Here is an 11842-nt window from a genome sequence, read left to right as displayed (position 1 = left end):
AAAAAAAAAAAAAAAAAAATGCGGTTTTGGATGATTTGTTGTGTTATTAATTCACTTTAAAATTTATATACTGAAAAATTAACTCTTTTTGGTGTAAAGGTCTGTGAGTTAAGATAAACGCATTTAGCTGTGTAATCACCAGCACAATACACATACAGAACAGTTCCATGATGTGTGTTGCACACAGTTCCCTTGTGTTTTGTAGCTAACCTCTCCATCGACTTCACATCCCTAGCAACCACTGCTCGGCTTTCTGTTCCTGTGATTTTGCCTTTTCCAAAACGTCATATTACTGGAATCATCTAAAATCTTTTAAATCTTTTTTTCACTTAGCATAATACCCATTATGCTACTACCTATTATGCTATTTCTCTTTCTTCTTTAATAGCAACATTTCTAGAAGAGTTGTCTACACATTCTGTCTTCATTTTTTCATATCCCATTCACTTTCAACCTGCTCCAACTTGTTTTCATTCCACACCTCTTTGTCAAAACTGTGATTGTCATGGAAAAAATCCACCAACCCAGTAATTACCAAATCCAATGAACACCTCAAATTTTAATTTCATTAGACCTTTCTGGATCATTCAATACTCTTTACCAGTCTCTCTCTGATATTGCTTTCTGTCATTTTACAGTCTTCTGATATTATTACTTCTCCTCTGTTACTCCTTTTTAACAGTCTTGGTTGATTCCTTTCCCTCTATTTGTACTCTGGGCCTCCTGGCTTGGTAGATCTCATTTTCCATGGTGATAAGTAGCATTAATATCGTGACTCCTCGATTTATACTTGTGCTTTGACCTCTCTAGTCTATTACTAATTAAAGCTTATGTCACACATCCTCCTGAATGTCTCATTGACATAGCCAACTAACCTCGTTTCCCCTACTATCATCTCCACCAAACTGCTCCTCCTCAATTATTTTTCACAGATAGTAGTGCCATCTATTAGCTGTTTGTTAAAAATTTAACAAAGTTGACTGCTTCTTCTTCACTATTCAATATCCAGTCCATCTCAAAGACCTCTTAGATTCTTTTTCCAAAATGTATCTCGATTCCATGCAATTGTGCCCATCTTCAGTGACACCATTCTAAAACAAGCCATCGTTATCTTTTTTCTGGATGTCTGTGGTTTTCTCCTGTTTTCCACACATTTAATCTTGTCCTTTTCCTATCAATTCTTTTTTTTTTTTTTTTTTTTTGAGTTGGAGTCTCACTCTGTCGCCCAGACTGGAGTGCAGTGGCCGCTCCCGGCCACCGCAGCCTCGACCTGCTGGGCTCCGGCGATCCTTCCGCCTCAGCCTTCCGAGTAGCCGGAATTACAGGCATGTGCCACCACGCCCAGCTGATTTTTTGATTTATTGTAGAGATGCGGTCTCGCTGCCCAGGAGGGTCTCGAACCCGCGGGCTCAGGCAATTCACTTACCTCAGCCTCCCAAAGGCACGGGATTACAGGCTGAGCCACCGAGCCCAGCTCTCCTATCAATTCTTTATGCAGCACACAAAATATATATTTGTTAAAAATTTAAATCAGATTTCTTTGCTACTTTGCTGTTATGACTTTAGTTCTTTCCCATAACATGTAAATTAAAATGCGTACTCCTTACAGTCTACTCTTATACCTTTATCTCATGTTATTTCCCCAGTGCACTTTAGCCCCAGTGACTTCCTCTCAGTTCCTTAGGTATACTACTTTTTTTCCTGTCTCCAAGTTTTGCCTGTGCTTTATCTGGAAGCTTTACCAGTCATTCCTCACATAGCCTACTTCAACTCTTCTTTCAGAGTTCAGTTACAAATATCATTTCTTCAGAGAGTAACTCCCTATCTTCCAATCTAAATTAGGCCTGAGATTTATTTCTAGCTTAACTGTATCCTTTTTAGCACTCATCAAAATGTTGAGCTATTTATTATTTTGTGTTTATTTATCCAATGTCTGCCTCTTCAATTGGATTGTGAATCATATGAGAGGAGAATGTATGTTTTTTTCTGAAAACCCAATGTTGGCACAATGGGTTGACACATATAATGTGCTTGATGTTTACCAAGCTCTTTATGTTAGGTAATGTGCTGTGTGCTGTCAAAAAATGAGCTCATATGGATTTATTACCACCCATGCTCACTAAACCTAACTGACTTGACATTATATGGGTAGCAACTTGCTTATCTCTCTAAGCGAATGAATAAGAGTTTTATATACTTGTAGGAATGGGGAATTCATGGTTGTTCAATAAGAATAGTACAAGTGCATCCCTTATCATCAAGGGCATGAGCTTCCATAACCACTATAATTGTGGAATGTCTGTAGATATCTGTAGATGCGCATTAAAATTTTTGGTCTTTATGAGAAAGAAGATACACAGCAAAAATGGCTAAAATTATTCTAGTAGTGCTGAGTTTAAGACACTTAAAAAGATCTAGTGACCATCTAGTGAGATGTATTATTGGTGATAACTCTGTAGCTGAGGCTCTCTATAACCACGAGATAACACAGGAAATGGAGTTCGAATGAACACTTAGTTTTCAATTCATTTTCCCCCTCTGATCAATAAATTCATGTCGGGTGGAGGCTGGAAGTGGGTAATCAGCTAGGAACTCTATGTCTCAATGGGTCTGCTTTGGTCAAATGACTGTTTGCTGAAAAATTATTTTGATTCACTCAACCATAGTTTATCTTCAAAAACAGTTAAAGGCCTTAGGGTAATATGTCAGAAAATTTAAGTTCTGCAAATGGGTCTTTTAAAGAAAGGTAATTGGCTCAGAGTTTTCCAGTTTTACATTCTAAGGTGGTGTTAGCACCATTTGTGCCTGCTTGTCCCTAATCATTATTTTGAATAATGGAAGTAAGCATATTTGTTGCCAGGATGACTTAGTAGGATCCCTATAAATGCTAGAAACCAGTCCCACCTATTTTGCCACAAGATGACACACTTGCCTTTCATGAACAGGTGATCCTGTGACTCTGAGGTTCATTTTCCTAAATATCATTAGTGCTTTCATTAATTATTAATAGCATTGGTGGGTTCTTGTTTTTTCTTCTTTTTTTTTGAGTTGGAATCTCACTCTGTCGCCCAGACTGGAGTGCAGTGGCCGCTCCCAGCCACCGCAGCCTCGCCTGCTGGGCTCCTGCGATCCTTCCGCCTCAGCCTTCCGAGTAGCCGGAATTACAGGCATGCGCTACCACGCCCAGTTGATTTTTTTTTTTTGATTTATTGTAGAGATGAGGTCTTGCTGCCCAGGTGGGTCTTGAACCCGCGGGCTCAGGCAATCCACTCACCTCAGCCTCCCAAAGGTGCAGGATTACAGGCTGGGCCACCGAGCCCGGCTGGGTTCTTGTTATTTCTTACATTAACAGGGTCTGTGTTGGCTTGTGTTGCACTGGCCTATATGCCATCCTTACAATAAAACCTCTATTTTGACCAAGAGAGAAAACCAGAGACAGTGTGCTGGCTTCAGGGAGCTTGCAAGTGAACTGAGCTAAGACTAGCACAGATGAAACACTCAGAGTGGTCTAGTGCTAACCTGTATGCTACTGATTGTGAGAACTTTAAGTATGGAGAAGGGGAGAATAATATATATGGGCTGGAGTAGTCAAGAAGAACTGCTTTTAGGAAGAGGAAAAAAAAAATAGAGAGTACTGAGCCTCCTAGCCTAAAGTAAGAGTAGTAAGTGTGCATAGTCAGACCCCAGGAAGGAGGTGGGAAGATGGGAAGCAGAAGAAAATAAAAGAGAGGAAGGAAGAAAGATCTCCTGAAACTTTAAAGCTAGGCAGAGAAGTGTGAGTTTGAGGGTCAAGCATGGAAAGCCATTTTAGGGTGATGAAAATGGAAGCAAGAAGACTTTGGAGTTCCCTGCACAGAAGAGGTCCATGTTTCATAGGCTTATCACCTCAGGACTTCCCAGTAGTAAGCATGCCAAATCAGTGGTTATTGAGGACTGTGGAGATGAATACTTAACTTACTGGAGTGAGAAAAGTAAGTCATATTGTGTCCTTTTTCTCATCACGCATGCCAACCAAAAATAAAATTCCTTATCTCTCTTTTACCCCAAATCCACCTTGGCATGGAATGATTAATTCTGAGACTGTGCATTCCAGCTCTCTGTTAGTTTTGGCCTTGAGGCAGTCACAGAGTCCATACTATGGCTTGAACAGACCATTGTGATGCTTTAGGCAAGTTCAACCTAGGGAGGGGGCATTGCTAGTTGTGTGTACAGTATAACATTTTTGCTAGAGCACATTTCCTAGTAACCAAGGCTGATGGCTTGGAGTTGAACTCTTTTTTTTTCAGCTACAAATTGGTTTCCTATGATACAGAATTTGTTTGCTTTTAAGCCATTCTAGTCTTTTTAAAAACATTTTAAATTACATTTAAAAAGTTACCTATGTAAATTTGAAGTTTATTCCTTCCTCCAGACCGTTCTGAAAGAGTTAGGCCAATGAGGAATAAGAATAGGAAGAGTGGGCTGAACTTAATTATATATAGTTAATGCTTATTAATCACAGTAGTTATGTTCTAGAAAGTCACCTCAAGCACTGAATTAGTAATCATTGCCCCTAGGGGATATGCAGGGTTAGATTCCTATGAGCCTTTGGTCATAGCATTTTTGCCATGGTTTGATCAATACACGATCTTGTTTTGTGTGTGTTTTGTTTCAAGACACCTATTTAATACATATATTTGATTCATTAACATTGAACTCATGGCCTGCAGTTCTCTAACTCATGCCTGAAGGAAGCTTATCTAACACATACATTTTCTCCATAAGGCCCATCATAGTCTTCCTGAGCTTAGGAACACTAGATGGCACTTCAGTGCTACATGTGGGGGCCATTTTAAACAGTGAAATCAACAACAACAACAAAAAAACCCAAAAAGCACAAACATGGAAAAACATGGTACTCAATAGGTCACAAAAAGGACACTTGTTTACAGTATGAGAGCTGAAACAAGAAGGCAGATCATTCTTTTGCTCAACCTCAGCTGGGAACGTGTGTCAGGAGAATTAAATTTTTTGCCTCTCTGCACGTACTCATATGCAAAAATAATGTGAAAGTGTTTCAACTATTGATTTTGGGTTGCAAATAAATATTAGCAAGTAGGCAAGTTAGCAAAAACAGAATCAGCAAATAATGAGGATCAACTGTATATGAAAAAGACCCCTTACTTACTTTATGAGGCTTGCTGATGTTGAGATTTCTATTATCTACAGATCGTTATTAACTGGGAATTTCCATATCTATATACAACATGATGAAAGATGCTGCTAACATATGCTTTCTGAATTATTAAATAATGATTTGGTTAGGTTACAGCATCTTAGAGTTAGATGGCAGAGTGTGTAAGAGACTGTGGTATAATGAAAATGGCCCAAAATGTAAGGTTAGAGACCCTGAATTTGAATGCCATTCCTCTAGCTACTGGATGACACTGATCAGTTCACGTGCATTTTCAGAGTCTCCGTTTCTCTCTCTGTGAAAGGATTTTGTGTTAGGAATTACGTGAGACAATAAGAGAGTCTGATTTCCTGCCTTCCCAATCCCATATTTTCAAAACTGAAAGTTTAATTCTTATATTTAACTGGGACTGTCTTTCTCAGGCTCCATAGAAAACAAACTTTTAGTGGAAATTTAAGAAGCACAAAGGCAGCATTTCCAGGAGGTCAGCCCTACTGGTCTGTCTGCAGATTCTCTTTGGACCCAGTGTCTCAGTTTAGCAATCAGCCTGTTTTTGAGCACGACAGGTAAAAGAGCTTCAAAGACAGTGACTCTGGTGCTTTATCATTTTTGAGATGTGTGGCCTTGGGGTTTAGCTGAAGTCTCTAGGATTCAGATCCTTCCTCTTTTACACAGGAAAATGATAAATTTACCTTTTAGAAAAAAACTTGGCATCATATCCTGGCACTGTTACTGCTGTGTCATGCTTTAGCTTTATATTCCAGATGCCATATCTGAGGCCCTGTCTGATTTCCCAGTTCTACTAGGACCTGGGTCGTGTCCTGCATCTTCCAAGTTCTCTTGGGTGTGTTTCTATATCTAAATCCCTATGGGACCTTCACGACACCTGAATAAGCTGCTCTGTTATCTGCTACCTGATGCTCCTGGAGTCTTGCTGCAAACATTGGAAGCTGCAGTGAAATTTCCTGGATTCCTCCTGCTACGATTCTCTAATTGTCTCCTGCTTCCTTTTCCTATACTTGGCTGGATCAACCTTCCTACCTATGTGACTCTGTTTAGTATCTGGGTCTTGGCTTTTCTGGTCATGATCGTATTATCACTTAGAAGTTTGGTAAGGTCAAGGAAAAGTATACAAAGAGTTGACAAAATTAAAGATGACATACATTTTTGTACAAAAAGACAAGTGGTCCAAATTTGTTGACTTTTTCTATGATAAAACAAATGGTTGTCAGAAATAATGGTACAAAACAGCTATTTTCAAATTAGACACATTTGATTTTTTCTTTAAGGGAAAGGCGATATATTAATAATGTGGGGGAAGGTCAATAGCATTTGAAAACAATCTATGCTTTGGAGAAAGCATTTGGAAAAAATGTATGAAAATGGTTTATTTATTGCCAAAAATGATGTACGTCATCATGTATGAAAACTCTCATATTGCATACTTAAAAACAAGGAAATACAATTTTCTAACCAGTTTAAGTTTTTTTTAATGGGGGTTTTGAATGCTTTCCTTAAAATACATAAAAATGCAATATTTTCCAGGTAGTTTGCAAGAACATCTGATTGACATTAGGGAAGAAAATTTACTAGCTAAGTTTCATAAAAAGATTTGCATAAAAGAGTAGAGAATTGAATGTTAAGTATGATGACTCAGGGAGTGTATCTATGAAGCTCTTTTTCCATTGGATCTACTTATTTTAGTGAAGTTTTATTCTTAGCTTTGACATGACTTGTGAGTTCAACTCAGGATTAAAAAAATAATAAAGCTCATCCTATGAAATTACTTTTTCTAAAATACTGTAATTTGTCTAGTGAAAGCAAAACAGGCTTTTGTGCCATGTAAAATGATATACAGTAAGAGAAGACAAACATGTAGAAGCATATTATTTTTCATCTTTATTTCATCTTTTAACATATTTTTGTTAATATATATACTGCAGTAATAAGTGTGTCTACTTTATAAAAAATAAGCTTATTTGGGACATATGCCTTTTTTTTTTTCCTAATGAGGTGAGGAATCAAGACCATCTCATCCAATGGATATTTTGCTAGAGAAGAGAAGCCTGTGATTCTGAAGAACTGCCAGGTGGAAATGGTAATAGATTTGTGTTGTTCCGTTCTGGAAAGTAGATATAGGATTCAAAATAATAATGGTCAACATTTATTGAACACTTCCTGTGTACCAGGTACCACACCAAGCACTTACCATTGATTATTTTATTTATTCCTCTCCACTATCTTAGGAGACAGGTATCATTACTATTCTTATATTAGAGTTGAGGAAGCTCAGCCAAGAGATGCCCAGTAACTTTCTCAAAGCCACATAAAGAAGAGGCAGGGCTGGAGCTGGATCCAGACATTTCTGAATTTAAGGCTTGTGCTGTTACCATTGTCTTACCTTAATGCCAGATTCCAATTCATCATGAGAGTCGTCCAACAGAGGATGACTCGTACTGCTAAGCACTTGGTTCCTTACCTCTGGAACCGTGCAGTCACTATGTCCACGTATATGGAAAGGTTTATTCCAGAGGAGGTACTTGGGCTCTGTAACTTCTAAGATGCCTTCTAACTTAGAAACCGAACATTTCTCTACAAACACTATTTCCAGAGAATATATATGCTTGTTTGTAAATAAAAGGCTACCATAGTTAGATAAGTTTGAGAAATGCTGGTTTAATAAGAGTAAGCTGTTTCTTTCCTGCAGGATTCTCAGAGCCTTTGCCATGATATTCATTATAAATGTCCAAAAGAAGGAGATAGTATTCTGGCTTTCCCCAAGGAGACGGTATTTTAGACTCTCTCTTTATTATAGAGTATCTCCTGAGTTTGGTGTTTCCTAGGTCAACCTTGGAAGTCTCACTCGAAGCTAAAGCATTTATGTCCATTTATTTTGCTGTAAACTCGTTTTCTACGAATGCCATTAGTATTAGGACATGGTTGGCAAGCTGTCTCTTAGGAAGAATAATCAGTCAGCATCCTTTACTGTTCCACAATGGTGTAAATCAGCAAGTTTATAGTACAGGAAATCAGAGAGTAAACTTTAGTTTACTTTCTACTAGCAACTTTGGACATTCTAAGATGAACCCCTTAGATTATGACTGGGAGAGGAAAGGCAAGAGACTGTATAAGTTTCCAAGAGTTATATAAGAGATCAGTCACAAGGTCAGATCCCACTCCTAGCTCAATAGTTAACCTCTTCATATAACTGGTTCAGGGTGAAAAGTAATCATGGAAAACAAAAACAAAAGGGAACTAAACTGAGGAGAAATGTTTATCAAAATGAGCCTGACCTGAAGGGAAAAAAAAAAAAAAGTTTGTGATGGGCTACCGTGTAACTCTCACTGTTGACATTACTTATTCTTGCAGTTTGGAGCATGTTACAGAATACCTTGGTGGCTAGGGCATAGCTTAATGTAACAGGTGTCACAGTCGGAGTCTTCCCTGAGACACTAAGGTATGAAAGATGCTACATTCCAGCTTTTAGAAACCAGTTATATAAGTCTTAAACTCTCATCCACATGGGGCATGAAAATAATGTGGAGAGTTAAATTTGGGGCAAGACCTTGTGAGAACAGTTTCTGAAGACAGCTGCCTTCCTATCCTGCCACTGTGGAAAGGGTGGGGGCTGTTTGGTGCTTTCCTTGGTTCAAAAGAGGACCTTTAAAAATATCATATGGCAGGTTTCGTAGCTGCCCTCTTCAGCTTGGAGGGCACAGTGACCAATGTCTGGCTTTGGCAGTAGACCCAAACTAATTGGGAAGTAACTGCACTCCTAGGAACTGGTTACCCAGGTCCAATTCTGACCTGGAACTCTCTCCTATGAAGAAGAGACTTGAAAATAACCTTGCCTTATTATTTGTGTAGCACATAGGTCTGACAAATGAAATTATTTTTTATCATCTCATTTGACGTTACAGTGAGCTTCTGAGGTGAGCATAATTATGATCATTATTTTACTGATAAGGGAAGCAATAGTCATAGAGAATAAATGACTTGCTCAAATTTCTAGACTTGAACCAGAAATAATAGTCATTACTTGCCTATTACATTGCCACAAGCTAGATACCATTGTAAATACCTTACCTGTTTTAAAATCATTTAATCCTTCCCACAACTCTGTGAAGAAGCTCTATTTTATAGAAGAGGAAACTGAGGCTTATCTGATAGAGGAAGAAACGGAACCTGAACCTAGGCACTCTGGCACCCATGCCTCTTAGTGATGTTTCTATTGTCTTACATTGGATATGTAAGAACTTTTAAAATCTAAAGATCTCTCCAGTTAGATTCACAGTTAGCAGTGTTGCCAACTGCTAATCTTCTGGGACCTTCTTGGATGCTGATGTAAGAGTAACTGTAATCAAACTACCAATTTGCGGCAAGCAGTTACTTTTAAATTACATAAGGGAGCTGCAAAAGAGTTAATATTTTAAACAGTTTGCACACCCTTCTCCACAACTCATTTCTAATATTAATTATTTAGAAAGCTATTTCTTAGGTACACTTAAGCCTAGCCCAAGTAGGTGATCATTCCAAATAGCAAACATATCAATAAGGTGTCAGTGTTGTGCTCAGAACACTGGGCACATTTACACCCATCACATCCTATACCTCTCTAGCTATAGTGTGCTGGAAAGCAGTGTGAACTGGGTTGGAGTCAGATATTCCTGGCTTCAGGTATTAGTTCTGTCAATTGTGTAATCTCTGAATTTCACAATCCTCATTTGTAGATTGGGGAAGATGCCTACCTCACTGTTTTAGAAGACTGGAAGATGAGATAAGTTGTATGAACAAAATGCTTCATTTAGAGTCTGCCATATTGTAGATGTTCAGCAAGTACCAACTTCCTTGGACCATCTACCCCAAGATAATTTCTTAATCCCATCTTGTGAACCTGGGTAATTCAGTTAGCATCTCTGAACCTCAAGCTTTCGATCTGTAAAATGGAGACACCAGTAAATACTTCACAGTCTTTTGTATTACTACATGAATAAATACAAAATAAAAGTGCTTATTCCTGAATTGTGATTTCTGTAACTTAGACCCATATCATCCAGCAATGCCTTATACAAACTAGCAGTGCTTGTGCTTGTTAGTTGCTTTTAACTTTCAAAGCGCTCATACCCAGTTTCATCTTGCCCCATCCTTTTCCTTGTTTACAACAACCTTTTGTAGGAAAAGGGGCAGTTATTTTTCTCTCCATTTTTCTTGAGGCCCAGGAAGGTCTTTTTACTTGCTCTCAAGTACAGGTAGGACCAGGGCTGAAACCTAGTCTTTGGCTCTCCTGTAAAGAAAAGAGTTTTTCCTTGGTGTCTTGCTGAGTGAACCCATGCCCATGTGGCTCCTGCCACTTGCATCTTGTCCAGAGAGAATGTGCTGGGTGAACATCATGAGGGAGGTTACCTAGTTGCTTCCCTCATGAATCTCCCAAACATCCTGTGCTCTCTTTCTTCCCAGCACTGCTATCTTTGAATTCCAAATGGGTGAGGGAAAAGCTCACTGCCTTTTGAACTCGATGTTATTTGTGGGTTGTTTGCTGTGGGTGAGCTCGTGATTAAACCACAGCAGAATATTTCTGTGATGTCTGCTGAAGATGGAAATATTCTTCTTTAGAGCATTTGTCACTTCAATGTTCGCACTCTGTGACGCCCCAAGATATTTCTCTAAAAACAGCAGCTGCTCCCCTCTCATTATTCAAACAGAAAAGTTCCAGCCAGGCACAAATTCTCATTAAGGGCCTACTGTGTGAAGACCTGCACTTTATGAAGACCTAGAGATAAACTGGATACAGCTCTTGCTCGATTGAATGTCGGTGGAATCTGGTGGGGGCATCTCCCTCCACTTCATTGCTTCCCAGTTCTGATCTAGCTGTCTAGTGATATATTGGATGAATGAACCTGAAGCCATGCTTTGGGGAAGACAGCATCCTTCCCAGCAGGACAAACCAAGAGTTTGAAATCAGCTGAGACAATTAACTAGAACATGCCTATACCAGGATCTCACAGCCTAAGAACACATGTAATGAAAGATAAAGTAAATGAGATGAGCAAATGTATGGAGGCAAGAACAAAAATGAGTCTTTCTCAACAAGTATTATAGAGTGAAGGGACAATCAGGTGCAAGAGGTCTAGATCACAGCTAGGTTCCTCTAAAAAATAAAAAGGGGCAATTCTTCTTCCCTCCCTCCTCCTCTCCCCTCCCCTCCCTCCCCTCTCCCCCTCTTTCTCTCCTCCCTCCCTCCCTTCCTTTTTCCTTTCTGCCATGCTCTTGGGATATAATGATGAAGGAAACATAGTTCCCATTCTGGAATAGTGCAGAATCTCCTTGGCTTTATTTGGGTGTGATACTCTCTCTCCTCTCCATGTCCTGCCTGTCCTTACTGCTCACTACCCTGCCCTGCCTCCTCTGGCCCATCCCTGTCGAGATAGTGTCTCTTAATATGTGGCCTCTTCCAGGGATAACTGCAAATCTAGAAGGGTCTGTAAGGACAAGAATACCTTTAAAACATCTAGCCGGGCTCGGTGGCTCAGCCTGTAATCCTGCGCCTTTGGGAGGCTGAGGTGAGTGGATTGCCTGAGCCCACGGGTTCGAGACCCGCCTGGGCAGGCAAGACCTCATCTCTCCAATAAATCAAAAAATTAGCCGGGCGTGGTAGCGCACGCCTGTAGT

The 11842-nt window shown here is 39.4% G+C and overlaps 1 protein-coding gene across 2 annotated transcripts in view; it reads right to left on the bottom strand.

Annotated features, from left to right (window-relative positions):
- Window positions 1-11842, bottom strand: part of FSHR (follicle stimulating hormone receptor) — a 55486-nt gene that overhangs the window by 28345 nt on the left and 15299 nt on the right. Inside the window, exon 1 of one of the 2 annotated variants that reach the window (XM_008062415.1) lies at window positions 5444-5578. The exons of the other annotated variant lie outside the window; for it this stretch is intronic. Coding sequence (XP_008060606.1) covers window positions 5444-5445 — 2 coding nt within the window. The 5' untranslated portion in view covers window positions 5446-5578. Of the gene's footprint in view, window positions 1-5443; window positions 5579-11842 lie in introns of those variants that run through there. 2 annotated transcript variants of the gene reach the window in all.

The sequence above is a fragment of the Carlito syrichta genome, unplaced genomic scaffold, assembly GCF_000164805.1.
Source record: "Carlito syrichta isolate Samal-C Ts95f unplaced genomic scaffold, Tarsius_syrichta-2.0.1 Scaffold305697, whole genome shotgun sequence".
NCBI classification, from domain to species: Eukaryota; Metazoa; Chordata; class Mammalia; order Primates; family Tarsiidae; genus Carlito; species Carlito syrichta.
The sequence above is the reverse complement of the archived record's forward strand: the minus strand, read 5'-3'. Positions and strand labels throughout refer to the sequence as shown.